Source organism: Pteropus medius, unplaced genomic scaffold (genome assembly GCF_902729225.1).
Source record: "Pteropus medius unplaced genomic scaffold, Ma_sr-lr_union100, whole genome shotgun sequence".
NCBI classification, from domain to species: domain Eukaryota; kingdom Metazoa; phylum Chordata; class Mammalia; order Chiroptera; family Pteropodidae; genus Pteropus; species Pteropus medius.
Genome location: NW_024351730.1, coordinates 2,182,246 through 2,204,092, shown reverse-complemented (window position 1 = coordinate 2,204,092; position 21,847 = coordinate 2,182,246). Strand labels below are relative to the sequence as shown.

The window sequence follows — 21,847 nt, the reverse complement described above, 5'->3', positions numbered from 1 at the left end:
ACTTGAACCAAGAGCCATTTTACATGGAGAACGACGACCGCTTTAATGATCCATACTGAAAACCAACTATGTAGATGAAAGTGTTTGTCAATTATGAATAGAAAAAAATCAGTGTAAAATGCAGGAAATAATAAGTTTATTTGTGATTACTTAACACATGTACTCACTACGCAGGGACACCTTAGGTTGAAAGTGTCACTTGGAGATGAAAACTTGAATCAAAAAGAGACATCACTGCCCTCTTGCCCTCACCTCTCGATCTCCATCTTTGGCTAAACAACAAACCAGGCTCTGGGAGATCACTCAAGAATGTACTTTTCACTATTAGCTATGCATTTTGAGAGGGAAAATTTATTATTTTTAGACACCCATTTAAATAAAAGTACAGCAAGTAATACTCTGGTTTTACGTGTAACAAGTGTTTTACAAGCAGTAACTCTCCAATATAATTTGGGATCAGTTTTCCCTAAGCCACATCACTGCTTCCCAATGGCCCCAGTATGTCTCTGTTGTCCTAGAGTCCAGTACATTTCCATGGAAGGACCTGGGGCTTTCTTCTCATAGAACCTATCCTTCTGTTGTGGGATCACTCTTTCTGTAGCCAAGCAGTATGGATGACTGCAAAGGAGATAGTAGCGTCTAGCAGTTAGCAAAGGAGGTAAGGTTAACAAGGAGGTGGGGGCACCTGCCGAAGATCAAAGCGGAGATGCTGTTCCTCAGTCACTGCTCTGCCTCCCCAGAGTCAACTCTGAGATTCCTGTTTCATTTTTTATAAAATAAAAATAAAGCATTCATACCTGGGAGCAGTTGGTGGAGTGAGAGTCCAAAAGAAATGAGTCTGTTAGTTTACAAGAAAAAAAAAATGATTTCACTCGGGCCACTATAAAAGGGGGAAAGGAAGGTGTTAGACTTTACCAAAAAGAACGAGGTTGGGGAGAAGTGTTCTTCCCAGCACCACTTGAGAGGGCCTGTGTTACTGTATTATTTGTGAAAGATTCTGGACAGTATTCCCTAACTTACTTTCCAGACTGACTTGCAAATATAGGCAATTAAATATTTTTATCCCAAGGAAATATCATTAGCACATTTTCTTTTGTATTAGATTATCACACTAGAAATTAGTCTGTTTGAAGTTTAAATTTTTTAAAAAGGAAAGGTAAAAATAGATTTAAAAAAAGGTAAAGGTATTTGGATTAGGAATACAAAGAGCTGAGAGGTTATTAAACGAAGGAAAGGGATGGGGAAACTTCAGTGGAGAAGGTGTCAGGTTAGAGTAGTCACATTTAGAAAGGTTACAGTCAGCACTAGGTGAAGAGAACTCATAAGGGCGAGTCAATATAAAATATCATTATTTCATGTAATATAAGACTCCATTGAATATAAAACACACCAATACTTATGTTCCACTACGAAAGAAGAAAAAAAGAAACACTGCAGATCATAATTGCACATTATAATTATCTTTGAACACCACATTCAGAGATTTTAAAATATGAAAAAATGTGGGTCTTACAACCATAAAATGAGGTAATTTAAAAATAACTTTCAAAGTAAAATAATTATGATGTTAAAAAACTTGAAATTTTCTAAATGCCAAATTTAGGGAAGAGATACTTGCTGTTGATATTATTAAAAGACTTTCTACTTTTTAAAAGGTATATTTATGATCATCTCAGTTCATCCTCATAACTCTGCAATACCAAGTCACTGTGAACACTGAATACTGAACCATTACTCCTGGGGGAAATATAGAGCCAGGTTCCTATGAGCCTCTGATCACATAACGTTGTTTTAAGTAATTTTTGTTAAAAGAGACCTTATTTAATATATAGAGTTGGTTGATTGACATTGAATTCCCTGCCAACAGCACTATAACGCATGCCTGAATGAAGCTTATCTAACACATATTTGCTCAGTAAAGTACATCACAGCCTTCTTGCACTCGTGAACAGTAGATGACACTATGTTTGGAGTGCATTTTAAATAGTGAAATTACCAAAATAAGCACAAAAATGCAAAAAATGTGGCACTAAATAGACCATGAAAAGGACACTTGTTTATACTATAAGAGCTGAAATAAGGCAGAGCATTACCTAGTTCAGCCTCAGATGGGAATGTGTGCATGGCTCCTCAAATTTTTCAGTAATCTGCAAGTGACTGCAAGAGCCCCACAAATATTGATTGATCATTACAAATACGTTTTAGAGTGGCAAGTTTGCAAGTACAGAATCTGTGAATAATGAGGACCAACTAGGGAATTTATCTGGGATTATGCAGTTTTGATCCTATTAGTCCACAGTTGTCATTTTCTAAGTAAGAAGATTTAAAGAAAGGTAAATCAATAATGTCAGTTTTTAGATAATAGTAATTTCGCCAGAACAAAAAGCCCTTGGAGTAAATGCAGTGTAGATTCTCTATTACCCTCCAGTGCTCTCACCACCCTCCAAATCCACACATGCGCAGAAGTGCCTGTGGAAAAATGCTCAGGTGACTTCTGGTCCTGAGAACCATCCCGATCATATTTAATGTGTATCAGGACAATGAAGAGGTGTAAATATATTCTGAGTAAAAAGATCAAATGATAGGAACATAGAAGAATAAAGAATTGAATTCTTTTACTTAGAATTTGATAAAAGTCATCACTTTTACTATAGCTTTAGGCGATACTGAGGGAGCACATGAGGTGAAGAGAATGGATTTGGAGTCAGACTTGGATTTGGATTTCTGCTCTTGCTACTTGCTACCTGTGATTTTTGGCAAATCACTTAACCATTCCGAGCCTGTTTCCCTTTCTGTAAAGTGAGGTTAATAATACTGTCATAATGTTGGAAGTATTAAGTTCACCAAGTAGCAGCTGAGTACTTCCTAGGTCTTTTAGTAAATGGGGCCTCAATAAATGATGACTGAAAAAACAGAGGGAAACTTCTGTGCCTACTAGTACAGAAATCTTAAGTGGTTTTCTTAGATTATAAGTGATGTTCTTACCTTATAAGGAAGGCACCATTTAGTGACCCAGGTTAGGAACGTCAGATCCACCCATAAAGCATCTCTCCCTTAACTAGTCAGTCTCTTCTGTGGATCCTACCTCGTATGTATCCATCAGTCCTCTAGCCCCACTGCTTTCCTCTGGGCCTGCCTCACAACTGGGCTATTGTAATAACCACTTGGCTCCTCTCCCAGAGCCCAGGCTCTTCCCACTGAAAAGACCCACGTCACCTGCTGCCAAAAAGTCTTTAAAGACTTTATATAGTCTCTGAATTGAATTCCAGCACCCTCAGCGAGGCACACAAGGTCCTTCACGACATGGATCTTTTCCTGTCCATTTTTATAAACTGTACCCTCAGTTCCCACCATACACCAAATGTTCCATCCCCACTGGACAATTTGTGGTTCCTGAGCAGCTGTAAACTTTTATGCCTCTGGGCTTTCCATATTCCTGTTCTTTTCAGTCTAAGGGCACCACTTGAGAAACTCCTACTCATCTCTCGGCACCCAATTCAGGTGACACTCTCTTCTATAACAAACCTTTAACCCAGGCAAAATCCATTGTACATCAAGCATATTTCTGTTAAAGCAGATATCAGAGGAAGGTTTTACTTTTTGTGCATCTCTCATTTCTGATGGCCTGATACAAGGAGAGGCAGGCCATGTAAGGTCCTTGAGGGCAGAAACTAAGTCACAGTCATGTCTGTATCCCCAATTCCTAGCCCAGTGTCAGGCATGTAGCATCTACACATGTCAATTAAATTAAGCAGACACAGAATGTTATCGTTATCAAAAACATAACTATGCATCTGTAGGCTGAGTAATACTTAAAGCTATCGTTTATTTCTAGATACTTAGGGTTCAGGAGCTTATACTTTACAGAGACGATGTGACTAGGACACTTAAAGTCGATATCAGCACACAGATGGCATGGTCGTCTGAGAACAGTAAATAATTTCAGTCTCCCTATAATACTGTATGTGGTGTATTTCTAGATGAATGTTTTAAGACAATTATATAGCAAAGTAGACTAAATAATGCTTGAGAAATGAGAAGAGAAACTGATCAAGACTTTAATGCAGTGATCTACAATGAAAATTAGGCACTCGAGACCTAAGTACTCTTAAGATAGAAAAAAAACAATTGGAGCCATTCCCTTGGAAGGGCCTTCCTTAACATCCAGACAACATAACAGCCAAGGCAGCGAAGTCAGTTACATGGCTTCTCCAAGGAATTCAGTAGGTTCCTCGTTGTAAAATAACAACAGCTTTCCTTCGGCAGTAGTTGCTAGGTGTCTTCTGCTTTGCAGGTGTTATTTCAGTTTATCTTCACAGTAACTGTATAAAGTAGGTAATATCCCTGTTTTGCAGATGGATAACAGGCCAAGAGAGGTTAAGTAACTTGCCCAGGCTCACACAATTTGTAAGTGCCAGAGTCAGTACAGTAAGAACAAAAATGGTACCCAAGAATTACCCTGGGACCAATTCCCCAGCCTTTTTTGTCAGTGAACTGTTATATAGTACTATTATCTTAGAATGTCAAAGCCCCCTGTCTGTGTATATTTAACAAACTGACCATGACGAAAACAAGCCATCCAGTCCAGGGAGCATCTTTGTTTTTAAGAGCAGAGTGTTCATCTAGATAACTTAGATACGTGATGAAATATTGGCAACCCATTCCTCTCAGTTTTTACTTTGTTGATACAAAAGATCTTCCTACTTTGCTTTTTTCCTCTCAGGTGTTTTATACTCTTTCCAGGATTGTCTGATATGCATTTTAAAATGTTACTACATAGAGGAGGAGAAAATGATAAATATCAATATCAGGATAGGTACTAGGGACATTAAGTCACCTGTATATTCTCCCTTTCCTTTAATAAGTTACTACAGTTTTGGATTTCTCATTTATTTTCTCATTAAACCTGTGAAATGTATCTGACTTTCTTTGGCGGAATGCGTGTGAATAAATGAAATCTGCCCAGTGGGTTTGAGGTGGTAGCTTCTCTAGCTTCTCCATCAGCAAGAGTGATTTGCTTAAAATTTGTAGTTTGCACAAGGAGACAATTAGATGTGAAGGCCTCTGGGGCATAAGCAGCTCCTTGAGAATCCCCTTGAATTTTTTTTGCTGCCAGTAAGCCCTGACCTTACTCTTGGAGACCAAAGGAGCAATGGCTGGCCTGGACTGCACAAAACCACTTATGAGCACTTACTCCCCATTTGCAAGGGCCCCATGTCTTCACTTAGAAATTACATAGCATGCCCACAGAAGTGTAGGGTAGCAGAGCAGGAGGGCAAGAGGACAGGAGGTTTTCCACAGTTCTCTTTCCAGTGCCCCGTGCTTCTCCCAGGCAGGCAGCATGGTGTAGCTGTGGGTAGGTATAATACGTTTCCTTCTCCTTTCATCCCCACTTTAAGAGACACAACTATCATCACTTTCCAGACTGATTTTTTTAACAGAAAATATTTAACTTGATTATACAGCTCCCTGTGTGAATCCTGGCAACTCTCCAAAGAGCCCCCAGTCAGGAGTAATGTTCTGAATCTGTAACACCAGAGGCACACTCAGCTCTAGGCTGAAAAGGATCCTGGAGACCTGTGCCTTGTTAAGGATCAGGGCTGGGAGTTTGCCATGGAGGGACAGGCAGGCAGGCGGGAGTTACTCAGTGGGCCCAGGACAGTGACTGTTCCAGTTCGTTAACAATTGGCTATATAGAGCCTTGTCTTCAGTTTTCTTGGCCTTCAACCTTAAGCCCAGATATCAACGTGCGGGACCCATTTGCCTTAAATAGAGTCCCCTATAGCCAGTAAATGCACCTGAAATTCTGTTTTCTTCCAGCGTGTTTGAGTCAGCTGGCCTTGCTTATAGCTTAGCACTGCTGCCTGAATATTGGGGTATAGAGAATGGGAGAGTTGGCCTCTGAGCCATTCCAGGGATAGCTGAAGTTAACATACAACAAAGGAAGGGGAGACAACAGTTATGCAGACATTCTTTAAAAAACTTTTAAATTATAATGGATGCCCACTGTAGAAATTCTTTAAAACGGTTTTTACAAGGATGATGAAGGATAAAGGTAACAATTACCTCAATTCTCATGGTTAATTATTATTCACACTTTGGCTTATCTCTTAACCAATCTCTGCTCTGCACATAATTATTTTTAACATGGTTGAGATCACGCTAAATAGTTTTGCAAGCATTTTTGTGCTTCCTTTAAACATTTAAATTAACATATTAATAACTAAAATACAGGTAAAGAATCAAAAGTTTCGTTCAAATCCTAATCAGTCGATGAGGATCGGCAAATTTTACTAAAACTTCCAAAGTAAATCCAGTGACATACATATAGTTATGTTTGATTCTAACTACACACTGTGAGGACAGAGTGCTCTTAGGATCCTCCTGTTCTGTGTAGAGAAAACTTAAACACAGGAATTAAAAATTACACAGGACTGTAAGACACAGGTCTATAATGATGGTTATTTAAGAAAATACTTTTTGGCAAGAAGAAAAAATTTTTAACCTACTTCTATTTCCTGTCATTCAAATTCTTCAAAAAGATATTGCTGTAGTTTTTGATTTGTTATGTCACAGTGTGATGTCACCTGAAAAATCTAAAACTGTTAGCAGTGGATTAAAATGATAATTTCTTTTGCTGTCTTTAAAAAAAAAGTGAGAAAAACAAAATGAAGAAAGTTCAGTGGTGATACTTTAAAATTGGGGGTTAGGTTAAATATTATTTTCTTCAGTGTGGCAAAAACATCTTGAGAAAACACATAGCTAAAACAGATTAGTGGCAATAATAAGTATAAATTAGGTTATTAGCTAAGCTACCAAGACCTTTAAAAACAATTAGTTAATACTCCTGAATGGGCTATAGGAATTATTTATGCAATAGTACAAAAAGTGTCAGGCTCCATGTTGGGTTATTATCTGTTTGGTTTTATTGTAATTATTTAATGATTCTATAAGACTAAGCCTCAAAAAAATAGTGCTACAATTAATTAAATGTATAATAACCACTTATGCATTTGAACAAATGAATTAATTTTGAACTGAACAAAATAAATTGAGTTTCTTGAAGGAGAGAGAATGGGACACTTATAGTAAGAACTGTGTGATCAAGTGTATTCCTATTGAGAAGGAGGACTAAATTACATGGCATTCCTGCTTACTGAAAAACTAGGCATAAATATGCCATTAAAAATGAGTATTATTGATTAAAAACTAGTGAAACATTAGTTTTCAGTCCTTTAATTTTAAAAAGCTTCATTTGGTTGAGTACTAATGTTATAACTTGAGTCAAAGAAGAAAGACAAAACATTTCTAAGTTGTTCATTGTCACTGTTGTTGACCTAGATTCATCTTAGAGTAAGTTTGACTTGAAAGTTTTCAGTGAACTGTGCTGAGTCTGATCTCCCCAAACCGTAGCATCTGTTCTGTATTTACAAACTGAAATCACTATGGATGTCAAATGCAAGATTCCATTTCCTTTAGAAAATAAGTTGTTGTTTTTTTTAAGAAGTTTACACCAAAAATCTTTTTAGACCTTAAAGTTTTTATTTTTTGTGGCAGGGTAGCTAATGTGTAATCATTGCAATTTCTTTCACCCAGTACCTTGCCAGACTGTTTTAGATTACTTGAAGACGGTGCTACAGCATCACAACCAACTCATGATCCCACAACCAGCTGATCAGCCAACTGAGGTAGGTCTCTAGTTAAAAGATAAATGTTGTTCCATTTGGAATTTCCTTAAAATGAAGCATCTTGATGGCTTACCCAAATATACCAGAACAGCTTGGCTAGCAAAATACATTTTTGAGACTCTGAGATTTATGGATCTACTACCTATGGGTATATAGACTGTGGCGAAAGATGGTACATGTATTTAACTCACAAAGATTCAGTTCTGTACTGAGAAGAATAACAGAGAAATAGCCATTTAAATAGTGTGGGCAATTTTTCCACAATTCTTTTGGCACAGAGGGGTATTGAAATGGGAGACAGCAACTCGTCCTTCCCTCAGGGAGAGCCTGTCAAGAACGCCTCTTTCTCTGAGGCATCTCCCATGCTGAGACTCTCAAGGGTGTCGAAAGGTGTTTTCCATACATCAAGGCCCCTGAACATGAGCATTTCCTTCCTCTGCGCCTCAATAGGAGAGACCACAGTTTCTTCCAAAGCGTAGAAAAAGTGGTCTGGTTTGATGGTAATTGTATATCTTGTTAAAAACACGGTATGTTTTTCCAGGTTTTTTCAAGGCTCAGTTTTGAGTATGTGTTATTTTCATCTTAGGGACTTTAGAACCTAAATCCAGTGGAAGAAACGACTGCACTGTACCTTACTGGAGTTATAAATGTCTAGGATTGATAACAATAGATAATGTTCTAAGTAGTTAAATTTCCTTCATTTAGTGAGGCGAGTTATTCATGCTAATAAGGGTAGAATGTTGACCCTCTCTGTCATCTCGAAGTCATATACCTATTGGCATTTCCTTTGTCTAATTAAAGCATCTTAAAAGTTTTACCCACATGCTTACCAGTTAGTAAATCCAGCTACACACTTGCTGTTCCCACCTGACCCCATGCCCCTCTGCTGAAGAAAGGCAAGAACACGTGACTTCCCAGTTCCCTGCACATAAAAGACGGGATGAAAAAGGTGGAGTCGGTCTAGTGCAGATTGAAGTTCTCTCACCTTCAGCGTGGCCTGAGACTTGTTCAGCAGTTGCTTCCTTTCCCTGTAATTTAAAGGAGGGATTTCCAAGGTCTGGGCCTTTTCTCCAACCCCCACCTGTACCAAATTGCACCACACTTATTTCAGCCTTTGTGCATACCCTGCACCCCCATGGCAAGTGGTTCCCAAGCCCCTCGCCGATGCCAGCTCACCCACATCCATTCTTTCACCTAGCGCTGACCTCTCCCATCTTGGACTTTGTGCCATCAGTTTTTCCTTGTCTTGTGCACTGATTTCTCTCCTGCTATTGGGTCATTTCCCTGAGCATCAAACACTCAAGTCTTCTCACCCTGAGAATAAGCCTCCTTTTGATTCTCCCTTCCTCCCTCTCTAAATTATTGGGGGTTTTTTGGTTGTTGTTTTTTTTCACCTTCCATCACCCAAAGCATCTCCTGTCAGCACTTTCATTCTACACCACAACACATCTCACTCCTTGAAGGTTAGGCCCAGGTCTCATTCCCATTAGCATCCCCAGTGCCTGTCATTGAAGGCACTCGCTGAATGGTGACCTCATTTTTTTAGTGATTAAACACTTGATAGATTGGTCTATATTCATTATCTCTGCCCTCTTAGTTGTCATTTGTAATCTAGCTCCACCTCTACTACTTGTCAGATTGTTGTGCTTGAAGACCCTGGTGGCTTTCCCAACTCCAGCCCAGGGGCCCTTTCTCCACCCGTGGTCATCCCCAGGACCTCACCCTCCTCCTCCTCGTTCTCTCTTTCTCTTGGCCTTAGTGTCAGAACTCTCCTGGTTCCCTGTTCTTTTCTTAGCATGCTTTAAGAAGTTTTCCATCCCCTGTTCACCAGAGTTTTATCCTTCATCTCCTTCTCATGCTCTCAACAACCTTTTCTCTGGTCAGTTATGTTCTGTTTCTGAGCATCAACTCCATGCCAGTTAACAAGCCCCAAATCTAGACCTAGACCACTAGTCCCCAGGGCTCAACTCTAGACCAGTGTGTGTCCAGCTGCCTGACCAACAGTGGGATGTCCATGCACCCTCAAACTCACAACACCTCCTCCAAATACCCATTCATACTCCTGTTTTCCTGCAGTAAAGGCAGCACGAACACCAGGCAGAAATTTCTGACGCATTGCCGACTCTTTCCTCCTCATTCCTAACATCCACTTATTTTACAGCCATGTTGGATAGTCTGTCTTCTCTCTAGTTCACTCTCACCACTTTTCACCTGAACCGTTGCAGCAGGTTCTGTCTTCATTCTCCACACTAGAGTTATTTTTCTAAAATTCAAATCCAAAATAAATTGTCATGTGTTTAAAATCCTTTGATTGCACCTTAGAATAGAGTCCACCACAATTTCTTAACTTGACATTTCCGTTATGCACAAAAGGACATCTGTAAAGCTCATTTCCTCCAAGAAGCTCTCTGTGATTGCCATGTCCCCTCTGTTCTCACAGAGCATATTATTCATGTTAATGTACACCTGTATCTTGCATTTGGTTATGAGTCTGTTCTTGGTTTTTTCAAAGTTGACTCAACTATAGGTCAGAGTTTAATAACCTTTTGGTGGCTAACTAAAGAGAACATGCAATCAGAATTCTATAAAACATAAAAATAGGGAAACGCCTACATTTCCTCTGGATAGAACTATTTAAACTTTGCCCATCATCATTATTATTACTATATTATTTTTATTGTCATATCAGTCATATTTTCTCAGTATTATTTATCACATTTTATTTTTATTAACTATGTATGATAAATCTCATTTGCAACACAGAGAGCATTCTGGTTGTTTTGGGCTGTAAATCGCTTTTTCTTTTACTTTTGTTTTTTTTTTTTTTTTTTTTGAAGAAAATTACCTCCAAATGGTATTTCTCCATTTATGTGAGCTACAGTTTATGGAGAGAAGCTACACTCTAGAAGAGCTGCAGAGCTCTTTTGGCTGAGTAGATTATTTTTAAGGGTTTCAGAAAGCTCCTTTCTTGGATTGTCAGTTCCCTTATCTCAAGTACTTCACATCTTGAAATAGACTCAACTCTGGGTTGAGGGATGAACTTTGAATTTGGGGACAGGGTTCTCAGCTTTGCCTTTTGACTTGTGAGACTTTGGGAAAGCATTTAACCTCCTTGGCCAAACAGCTACGGGAACCAAGATTCAATTCAAACCCAAGCTGACTCTAAATTCAGTCACAAACCATGCAACTCAAGTGCCTCTCTTAAAAAGGAAACTGAGCTACACTACTGCTAATTCAAGGAAGGGTGAATGCTGAAGTGATGAGCTTCCAGGATATAATTTGGTGACAGTTTCATAGCCAAATCTAGCTGCCTCCTTCCTGTTAGCTTCTGTGCCATTTACTGTTCTCAGCATTTAACTAAACAGGGTTTTATTTCAAAAATAAAACCCTATCAGACTCAAACAGTGCCAAATTTATAATCTGTACTATATTTGTAGAGTTGTAAAACTGAATGTGTTTTCTTTATTTTGTACACCTTAATTACTGAGGAAGGAGTACATTAAAAGTGAGATCATGGGTTAATTAATTTGTTCTGGACTGTAGAATTTTATGGACAACTAGAACTAAAGTAATGGTTGTGTAGGTGCAGTTGACTAAACATGGCTTATAAATGTAACAGAAATTCCCATAATTAGTCCCACTGCACCTGTTTAGCCAGAGAATTTTATAGCAGACATAAATTATGAAGGTGAAAAGTAAGAAAAATTTTCAGTTGACATAGTGGCATTTGCAAAAGCTATAATTTGAGGAAACCTGGTTTGTGTTATTAATGTGGTTTGGTTTTTGTTTGGTTTTGTTTTTCTTTTTGCAGGTTCCACAACTCCCCCTTTTTTAAATTTACTTTTTAATGTTGTTTCCACTGTAATGTAATCAATGGCTATCGGGTGTTAAGTACATAAACACAATTTATACCTTATGAAAATAGGCGACCAGCATCATTTCTCGAAGTACTTAACTGCCAACCAAAGGGTGAAGAGGCCTATTTGATCACACTCTTCAAAGTCATTTCTGCATATTTTAATAGATTGAAACAGAAATTTACGGGTTATATTTAAATAGTGTTCCCTGTCATTGGATCTTGACACATTTTAACCTACCTGTTAAAATGCAAGTTATAAATAGCTCCTCTTTCAAAGGTGTTCATTATACCTCATTGGCTCTTGTTATAGAAAATGCAAATGTAATTTGAAAAGTGCCCGTTCTGAGTGTGAGCAATTACTTGTGCTCTTCTGTACCTGGTTCATTGTCAACATAGCCACTTGGTTAAAAAGCATGTTTGCCTTTGAAATGGAGATTGCCTGGGCTTCTGGCTGGCTGGCTAAGTAGGTAATGAGAAAATATTTCACTTTTCCAGGGAAGCAAGCAGCTGTTGAACAACTATCCTGTCTACATAACGAGCAAACAGTGGGATGAGGCTGTAAATTCTTCAAAGAAAGATGGGAGACGACTTCTTCGATACCTCATCAGATTTGTATTCACAACCGATGAGCTTAAGTACTCATGTGGCCTCGGGAAAAGGAAAAGGTCAGTGCAGTCAGGAGAGACGGGTCCTGAAAGACGCCCTCTGGATCCAGTTAAAGTAACATGCCTCCGAGGTACTGCATCCTTCCGCTCAGTGTCGCCATCTGTGATCTCATTTCACCGCATTGGCTGTGGCTCCCTGTGCAAGTGTTCAGCCTTTACTATATTTTGGTTTTTCCCACTGAGACCTTTTAGGCTTCATGTGGCCCATCTAGTTAGTATTAAGATATTCTTTAAAAAATCTTCGTTTGTTTTAGCCTTAGTGTTCTCCCTGAATGGCACATAAGCATTGTATAGCACCTCATGTTTCACGCTTTAAATTCACATTTTCTTTGCTGCCAAAGAAGGCCACCTCCCGCAAAACTGGAGCATTGGGAAATGCACAGAGGAAAGGAAGATGTGGAATTTTTTTTAAATTAGTAAAATGTTATAGCCCATTTCCACTTGCAGCCTGTGGCCCACCCCCTCCCCAGCCCACCTAGCTACCTTCTGAAGAATAATTGCCCCAAGTCCTTAAATTTATTTACAATTAATTTTCCTTAGTGCCTAAATTATCCCTTGCCCAGTCAAGCTTTATTCTGTTAGTTTTTTTAAGTTTCTGTATTATTGCTTAGGTAATACCTTTTGTTCAGTATTAACAGCTGATTAATTTGCAGTTGGTCCACACTTGGTAGACTAGGCAGACGGTGAAGAGGAAGAATTAAGAGATACACAGTTGATTCAGCAGGTGCAAATAAACGCATAGACAAATAGAAACATGGTGCCAACAAAAACACTGCTCACACGTGAAAAATTCATATCAAAAATTTCAAATAGTAACCTATGTAGTCCAATAGTAATTTTATTGCTGGGAAAGCCTTAATAATGACTTACTCTGGATAAGGATCAAAATATTTCCTGGCAAGGACGTCACAGTGAAAGACATGATCACTGATCAGGCCTCGGTTATCAGACAGGACACTCACTCCTGCACTCCCTCCTGGGCTGCCCACAATACTTCTTGGCATGCCTAAGACATATGTAGTATTTGCTAGCCGCTGAGATTCCTCAGGCCCACCCTGAGCTGCTGATTCACAACCACCCCAGGTGATCCTGATGCAGGTGGCCCATACTTTAGAAAACCACCTGGAATGGAAACACCTGTAATAAATAGGCACAGGTGCTTCAGAGCACTCGCTGTTGGCCAGTCTGAAAGTTCCACTAACTCGGAGTGGGTGTGATGGAAATTTCTAGGGTTTGTCTGGGCAAACTAGCCCAGTAGTGTTCTTTATTTTCAAACGCCATCAGAGCTGACGAAGTTACCAAGAGTGACAAGAGGCAGTGGTGAGCTTGGGGGCTCTGGAAGATGCCCTCAGGCTTCTAAGGGAATTAGGATAAGGGGCCTCAAAAACTGGTAACCTGTTCCAGAAATTCTTATTAAACATTTTACATTTTAACTAGCAAGTCAGTAGAACTGAGGAATTAACATACATCCCAAAACACCAGTGCTGCTGCCTTGAGAATGCTGCCAGACCCACCGTGATGCTGATGCAGTCCAGGCTGCCTAACCAGAATCTGCGTTCTCCAGCTCATGCCTCACCTCCACCCAGCCCTTGAGTGGAGACTACATAGGCGAGGGACGGTTACTGTCTGTGTCCAGGGCAGCTGGTTAGAGCATTTACTATGTCTGTCCCCAGGGCTGAAATCCTGGGGCCTTCCTGTGACCTAGATGAGATTCCCTTCCTAAAGGTTTTGGTGACTCCAGGGGTGGACGTCACTGTTGTGGTGAGCAAATACAACAGCCAAGGAAGCCTCAGGCCGTTGGACACTTTAGTGATGGAAAGGAGGGTGCCTCGGAGAATGAAATCAAATCCTTGGCTGACCTGCCCCCATAGAGGTTTGACCATAGAGAGAAGAAGGCCTGTGAAGATGCTTCATGTCTATGTAGTGGAATGAGCTCTGCTTTTAGCTTTTAATAGTCTGTCACACAGTATTAGGGAAAGTCTTCTCACAGCAGTGGATGCTGAGGAGAGTGGAGGTGGAAGGTATCACACAGAGCAGCATGTTCCCAGAGTGGCAGGATTGCAGCGTCCCCATCCATTAGCCTTTATTTCCTCTCGTTGGTACTTTGAGTCTTTTATTTCCTTGTGTTCATGTGAGAGTTGGGGATCTGGACAGAGGTAGGAAAACTACTTAAATAGTTATTGTATACTTACTGAATACAGCAGGAATTTGAGGAGGACAGAAGAGGACTCAAAAACAGTCCCTGGATTCTGTAGCTGATAGTCTGGCTGGACAATTATGAATAGCTGCAAACAGGGAAAATAATAGAAAGTAGACTAAATAGTTGAGCCCTGGAGGTCCTAGAATACCTCCTTTCTCTCTGCCCAGCATTATAATGGCCGTGACCTAGGTTTGAGAATTATCCTTCAGTGTTTCCTAGGCCCGCACCCCAGGATAAGCTATCTGGTTCCTGGCAGTTTTGCAGGGTGAGGAAGTGAATAAACAGTTCTTGCCCCCAAGGAAGAATGCTGAGGGTGGAGTGGGAGAGACTTAGGTAAGGCGAGTGAGTCTCTCACCTTGGTCACAAAATCGAAGGAAATGCAAGCAAACTTGGTAATGCCCTGCTTCTCTGCTAAGCTAGACTCTACTAGATGGGCACAGTTCATTCAGTTCATGAGATTTTTCTGGTCCAAGTACTTGAAAACATTAACTTCTGAAGGTAGATAGAGCTGGAATGTCACAAAAAAATTTCAGACAAATTCAATTCTGTAATCAGAACTATTGTCTTGTAGAGGGAGCACAGTGCTGGAGAGGAAATGGTGTGTAAATAGCAGTCACTCTGAACTTTCAATCAACTGTGCAAAAAAACTCAGTTTGACTTAGAACTTTTCCCAAAATGCTAACTTCATTTTACAACTGTTCATATTAACATAGCTGCATAGGAATTATGTATGTGCCCTAACCCCTGAGAAAACAGAAGAAGGGTTAATTTGGGCTCAATCCAAAAGAGGCCCAGTTTGTATCATTGGCGTCTTAGCTACTTTTCATATATTCACTATTCCAGGAATGCTTATTGCTTTCTGGTGAAATGAAATATTTAGAGGAAATCTTATTTTAAAAATATCAGTGCATGTATAGACACCACAATTAGAGCCTATAGTATAACATTTTAAGAATGTGGAAACTTCTTCTGAACTAAAATTTAGGCAGTTTCTCACTTGTTGAGATTTTGTTATTCTATTGCACTTAATCTACAAATCAGTAACTGGCTGAAGAACACTGTGCTAATGATATTTGCTGTGCTTCTGGAGATAGTTAACATTCTAAACTGTGAGGCAGTAACAACAGGGTTTTTGAAATGTATTCTATAACTTTTACCAAGCATGGTGTCTACCATATCTCACAAATCAAGTTTACCTTTCATTTCAGTAGCAAATGTTCCTTAGAAAGATCACCCTGTGTCTTACATGACTTTTGCTCATGAGTAAAAATAATGCATATGAAATAAGTTGGGTCTGATGAGTGACATCATCATGGCATTGCATTGGGTTTCCCATTAAGCTTTCCTTATAGAGCTTCTGTTAAAGTTTAAGCACCCTCTCCTGACCATCTTCTACAACAACCAGCTGGTCTTTTTCTCTTTTTTTTTTTATTGTCGTGTATATTCTCACAGAATTCATTAGAATGCACTGCACCTCCAACCCAGACTGGTGGATGCCCTCAGAGGAACAAATAAACAAAGTGTTCAGCGACGCCGTGGGTCATGCCCGGCAGGGGCGAGCAGTGGGCACTTTCCTGCACAATGGCGGCTCATTTTATGAAGGGATCGATCATCAGGCTTCCCAGGATGAAGTCTTCAATAAGAATTCCCAGGACGGGTCTGGGGATTAGCGGACAGAATCTTTTCATGGAAACAGCTGGTCCTCTCAAGAGTTCCAATTGCGAATGTTATCACTTTAGAGTCCAAAGCATGTCATTCTGTCAGATTTCATACATCCTACACCTTAACTCTTCTTGACCTACTGCCACAGTTCCCAAATAGAAATCCATTTTAGGGTTTTTTGAGAAGTCTGTGGAGCTTACAACAGGTTTTCAGAATATTATAGAAAAAATTATGATTCATTTTATATGATTACTAGCTGGACAGTGAGGGTGGAAAAAAATAGGTGAGCTCCTGGTCACATGTCTGAAATCTTCAAGTACGCTTATCTGCTTCCTGAGCAGAGCTGGTTCTCACAGAAGATTGAGTTAGTGTTCGTGCCCATGGGAGAAGATGGAGAGATGTGGAGTTATTTAAAGGGACAAGGAACAAGCATTCTCTTACTTTAATTCAAATAAGTCATCTTTACATTTTCCAAAAACCTCGATTCATACTTCTCAGCAAAGACATAGGATAGGTGACATCATATGCTATGTCTATATGGACAGCTTATTATTAAATAGAAACCAGAGAACAGAGGCCACCTCGAGACACTAACTAATTGGAAGTCAGCTGTTTTTCTCAGTTATTTTTACCAAAAAAATCCTACCATGTTGATCAGGAAGGCACTATGTGATCTCGAATTTACAAACAGTAATAGTTTTCATTATGTCAAGAAACACCCAAAGATCCAAATCCATTTTCAAATGCTTGATTCTGATGGTTCATAGATCCACAGTTCCCATAACTTTAAATCGGGCTTTGTTGACACATGCCGAAGTAATGGGTTGAACAATGAGAATTTGAATCAGTTAGTTGATTGGTGCATTGAAGACCAAACAAGTGATGTGACTGATGGTATTCACTGAATTGACCACATGTTCTAGAATTGTGTACACACAATTTCAAGGCCATTCTGACAACTATGCAATGGGCTTATCTGTAATTTCTCTGAAATTTGAGGGTCTTTCTGTGCTGAGTTGGTCTTAAGAATTTGTGTAGACTGTTTTTGTTGTCACTTATGAAAATGTTTCATCCCAACTGTTATGTGCCTCCTTCACGTTTTATTCCCCTGAACTATAAGCTCTGGCTAAGTTCACACTGAGTCACTCCAACCAACTTCCCTAGTTTAATTTGTTGAGTTCCATATGTGAAATTTGTAGCATCTTTGGAACCACTTCTTATCAACAAAAACACTACAGGGATGCTAGAATTCATTTATGAGGGCTTCAGTTTTGGATGTCACATGAGGCTTTCTTTATCAGACTAATCCAGATTACTACATTCTTTGTAAGCAAAGGGCTAAATGAGCAGCATTTATTGAAGGCTATTAATACCATCTACAGACATGACTAAGGATTTTGAAAATTGACTTGAAATTAATCATTTAAAGTTTTTTTATTTATAAAGAAGTTTTTTTTGCCATTTTTGTCAAAGTAAAATAATAAGTTATCTTTTATGTTCTGTAATTAGCACCATCTATATGCGCAGCCCTAGAAATAGGTCCTTTAACTTTTGTAATGATTATTAGTTTCAAACATTGAAAAGTTTAGAGAGATGGTCATTTGTCAGATCTGTTAAATGGTGTGGAGAACATATTTTCATCCTATTTCGGGAAAGTTAGCTAAAATTTGGAGATAAATAAGGGCAGTTATTTATGAAATATTGCTTATGCAATTTCGCTGATGGGAACCATGAGACTAGTATCTTTCACTAGCCAAAGAAGGAAAAAAGATACTTCTTGAAGAGTTTTAGAGGTCTAGGAAGTCCAATATCTTACAAGATTCTTTGGTGGAATGGAATCTCGGCTAAAGAAAAATATCATAACCTTATCTGTCTATCCATCTTATTTTATTGCATTGGACTTTAGTTTTTCTTACTGCTGAATACATGTCCTTTTTTTCCAATAGCAGCAATATTTGACCAGTGCTTTTTTAAAAAATGTCAACTCTTTTCCTGCAACTTGAGAATTTCACACACCTTCACATCTAAACATCGTCTCGTTCTGTGTTCATCTGTGTTGTACTGGTCTTCAGTGAGGGTGATGATGAGAGCGTTTCTGTACTCATTTAACATTTTTTGTCAGTGATTGGGTGTTGGCCATAACCCCAGCTATCAGAAGAGTCCATCGTTATCAACAGTGACAATGTCTTGATGTGTTCTGAGTTTTCCCAAGTTAAAGTCTTATCACAGAGAGCATACCTGCTTTCACAGTGAACTGGAGCTCCAACCACAGTTCCACTGCGGTCAGGATAACCCTTCAATGATCTGCATTGGAGGATGTAGGCCAGGAACCTGCAGGGGAGCTGTATTCTGCAAGTAATATTAAAATCACATTTCTTAGTGTCTCTTTGAAGGTGCAGTTTTCACAATCTTATGGTTAGCCTCAATGGTAAGTGCTCTGGAGAAAAACTAAACATTAAAGTTTACCATCCCTTTTTACTTGAGAATATTTTATCCAGCCCTTGAACCTGGGCATCACTCTTGTTGTTTCTCATTTTTACCACATCGTTTAGGTTATTTTCATCATTCGTGTTTCATAAGGCTTCACTAGGAATGTAGAGGATAATATTAGAGCATCTGCAGAAAATTGCTATCTCCTTTGGTAGGGGAATTGAGAGGTACATGAAGCTACTTCACAGCTATAGAGCAAGTGGGTGATTTTATATTCTGGATCTTAGCCCTTCATCAGTCATAAACACGTTGACTAAGAGGTCTTTCATTAGGATTATAGAGAGAGAAAAATTATTACAATTATATTATCTGTTCCAACTACTGTGTCAAATATCGATAGAATGGTTTTTTCAGCGCCGATGACTATTCTTGTAATACCGGATGTTTTCCCAAAATCTAGACAATAATTCAAACTTGGGAATCCACAGGTTCATGATTTTTATCTTTTCCTGCCACCTTTAATAGCTTTTCTTCCCTTCTGTTGCTATCAGAAAATGGATGGAGCATCATATAAGATTAAACATGCACTATTTTCAGAAAAGCAAATGTAACATTGCCCTCATTTGGAGTCTGTCATTCGTTATATGCTCTAGAATCTAAACCTAATACCCACTGACTACCTCTGTAGTTTTTCTTAGATTTCAATCATTTAAAAAATCTCATTCTTAAAAAATTTAAATGTAATTTTTCTCATTCAGTGCCATGTTATTTCACAGTACAGATCTGTGTAATTTTTGACAGCTCTTATATACAAATTTTTAGAAATGTAATAGAAAATGATTTTGCACATATGGTGCAATCCTTGCTGGTGTATGTTTAATGTGGCGGCACAAAACTGCTTGGCAAAAACATGTCAAATAGAATGTTTGAGTCAGGACTCTAACATAAATGTGTCTAAACAGCAATATGTATCATTATGATGTATTTTTGTAAGCATAGTGATGGCTTCTTTCAGTGGTGTAAGTACTGGATAAAAACCATTTCACTTAGAATGATGTAGGAAAATGTCACCCAACTGACGGCCCTCTCCAAAGTTACTTGCACTGTCAGCCAGTGGCAGTGGTTCTTCTGTTTGTGTTGTTTTTTTAGAAGAGAGTGAAGAACTGATACCAGTCAACATAGAGTGCAAAATAATAGCCCATCAATATTTGCCTCCTAATACGCAAAATTCAAAACTGTAACTGCTATGTTTACACATTAAGGACCACTTCTAAGCTCCACAGTGTATTCAATTGCAGGAAGCATTGAGAGGACTTCGTTCATCTAATAACCAGCTTGTTCAGTTTGGCTATTGAAAGCATTAAATTACCAAATTTTTGTGATAAAAATGATCAGATTAATTTTCCTCATGACCATCCATAGCTGGCTAGGTTTTCATTGAACCATAGTTCCCCAAATTGCAATGAAAATAACTCTGTTATACTCGTTCAAAAATCAGTTTTTCTCGGAATAATTGCACCAATACAAATGACCATGTGGGTCTTGACCATGTGGGTCTTATCCATGTTGGAAAACTAGGCCCATCTAAACCCACTAACAACAGTGGTAGTAACTATAGCTAATATGCATCGAGTTCTTGTGTGCCAGGTACTTCGCAAAGCACTTTACAATCACCCTGAGGCTTTCACTGTTATTTTATAGATGAGGTTACTGCCCAAGGTGCTCACCTAATAAAAAGATCGATTTGGGTTTAGGAAACAGAATGACTAGTTCGGTTTTCAGTAGAGTTCTCAAAGCCCACCAACACTTTGAAATGAATTTGTTGCTTGCTTTATGCCTTTGAGGAAGAGTTGACATTTGTGTTATTAAAAACCTCACCTTTAATATATATTGACACAAGTAGGAGCATACAAACCACATATTCTCTGGGAACTGCCAAAGTTTCTGCTTAAGCTTTACTTATGCAAGATGCTAGGATGAAGAGTAGGAAAAAAATTTAAAGTAGTGACTAAATTAAAATCACTTGTTCAGATGTACTCCATACATCTCCAATACAAAAATGCAGGGATAAAAAGGCAAAAATTTGGAGTGAGGTGATATTTTTTTTGGAACTCCTAGATGTTAGAAATGGCACTGGGCATCAGCCAATGTTCCGTTCACTTTCACATTTGTTGTATTTGTAGCCTTAGAATTGATGAGTCTGGTTTGGGAGAGAGGGTTTTAATTTATGATGTCACCGTGAGAACTGTTGTGAAGATTTTGTAGGCAGATACAAAAGTAATCTGTTGATTCTTTCCTGTAGTTGTGGCTTTAACATCTCTGGCTGTGTTTAAGTTCAAGAGCACACCAAGGCTATAAGAACCTAGTTTGTGTTTCTTGGGAACAGGGCATGCCAAACCAAGAGATGGGTCCTGAAACTTTGGAGGTCACTGGTCCAGCCTGACCCTGCCCAATTTAAGCATTGCCTTTATGTCTCTCCTCTCTGGAACTTCATGTAGCAGCCTAACACTGGGGCCAACTTGCCTTTACTCGATATTTTCTATGATGAACACTTGTGGAGAAACTGTGACAAATCCATTGATTCTAATATTTTTATCGTTGGAGTCTTGTTGATTCTCTATGAATAATTTCTATTTGATTGTACCGTGTAGAGTTAATACCCACTAGGGATATGTTAATAACACTATAAATGCATAGTGTAATATAGAATAGCAAGATTTTTTTGTGAACAATTTATATAGAAGAGTAAGTTGCTTTTTGAGTGTTAGGCATATTTCTTTTAAGAACTTAAAATGTTATAAGAGTTTTTTAAACATTCGATATTTTTAATTATAAGAAACATTTGTTACTAGAGCCAATTATTTCAGGTGTTCTAATTGGAATATTGATTTTATTACTTCATATACCTCTAGAATGCCACATGTTCTGTTGGAGATAAAATTGCACAATAAATGTCAAGTCTCTGTTAAGTGTTTTAACTTGTTTTTTATCTTTCTCCAATTCTTCGAAGATGCTTTTCTGGGTGTTTTTTGTTTTTTTTAAACAACTTTTTTCTCCCTGATGCTAAGGCTTTTTTCTTGTCCTGAATGTCAAGAAAATATTATATGCTTAATTGCCAAATAAAAGATATTCAGTTATGTCAGGAAACTGATCAGAAATCATCCAAAAAATGTATTTGATCTAGTGAATGAAAGGGACAGCTGATGATAGTCTAAGAGTGACAGGTAATCCAAGATTTTCATCCAGTATTTTGCACATTAACACTTTAAACACACTTGCTTCCTAATTACAATGCCATTCTATCTGGGAGGTAAAAAAACAAACAAACAAAAAAAACCTACAG

The 21,847-nt window shown here is 38.6% G+C and overlaps 1 protein-coding gene across 2 annotated transcripts in view; it reads left to right on the top strand.

Annotated features, from left to right (window-relative positions):
- BEND4 (BEN domain containing 4) overlaps positions 1 to 21,473 on the top strand; it is a 32,121-nt gene extending 10,648 nt beyond the window's left edge. Inside the window, exons 3-5 of one of the 2 annotated variants that reach the window (XM_039845105.1) lie at positions 7,597 to 7,688; positions 12,043 to 12,283; positions 15,865 to 21,473. In XM_039845105.1, coding sequence (XP_039701039.1) covers positions 7,597 to 7,688; positions 12,043 to 12,283; positions 15,865 to 16,082 — 551 coding nt within the window. In that variant the 3' untranslated portion in view covers positions 16,083 to 21,473. The remainder of the gene's footprint in view (positions 1 to 7,596; positions 7,689 to 12,042; positions 12,284 to 15,864) is intronic. The other variant, XM_039845106.1, reaches the window with a different exon arrangement.
- Positions 21,474 to 21,847: the final 374 nt, after the last annotated feature.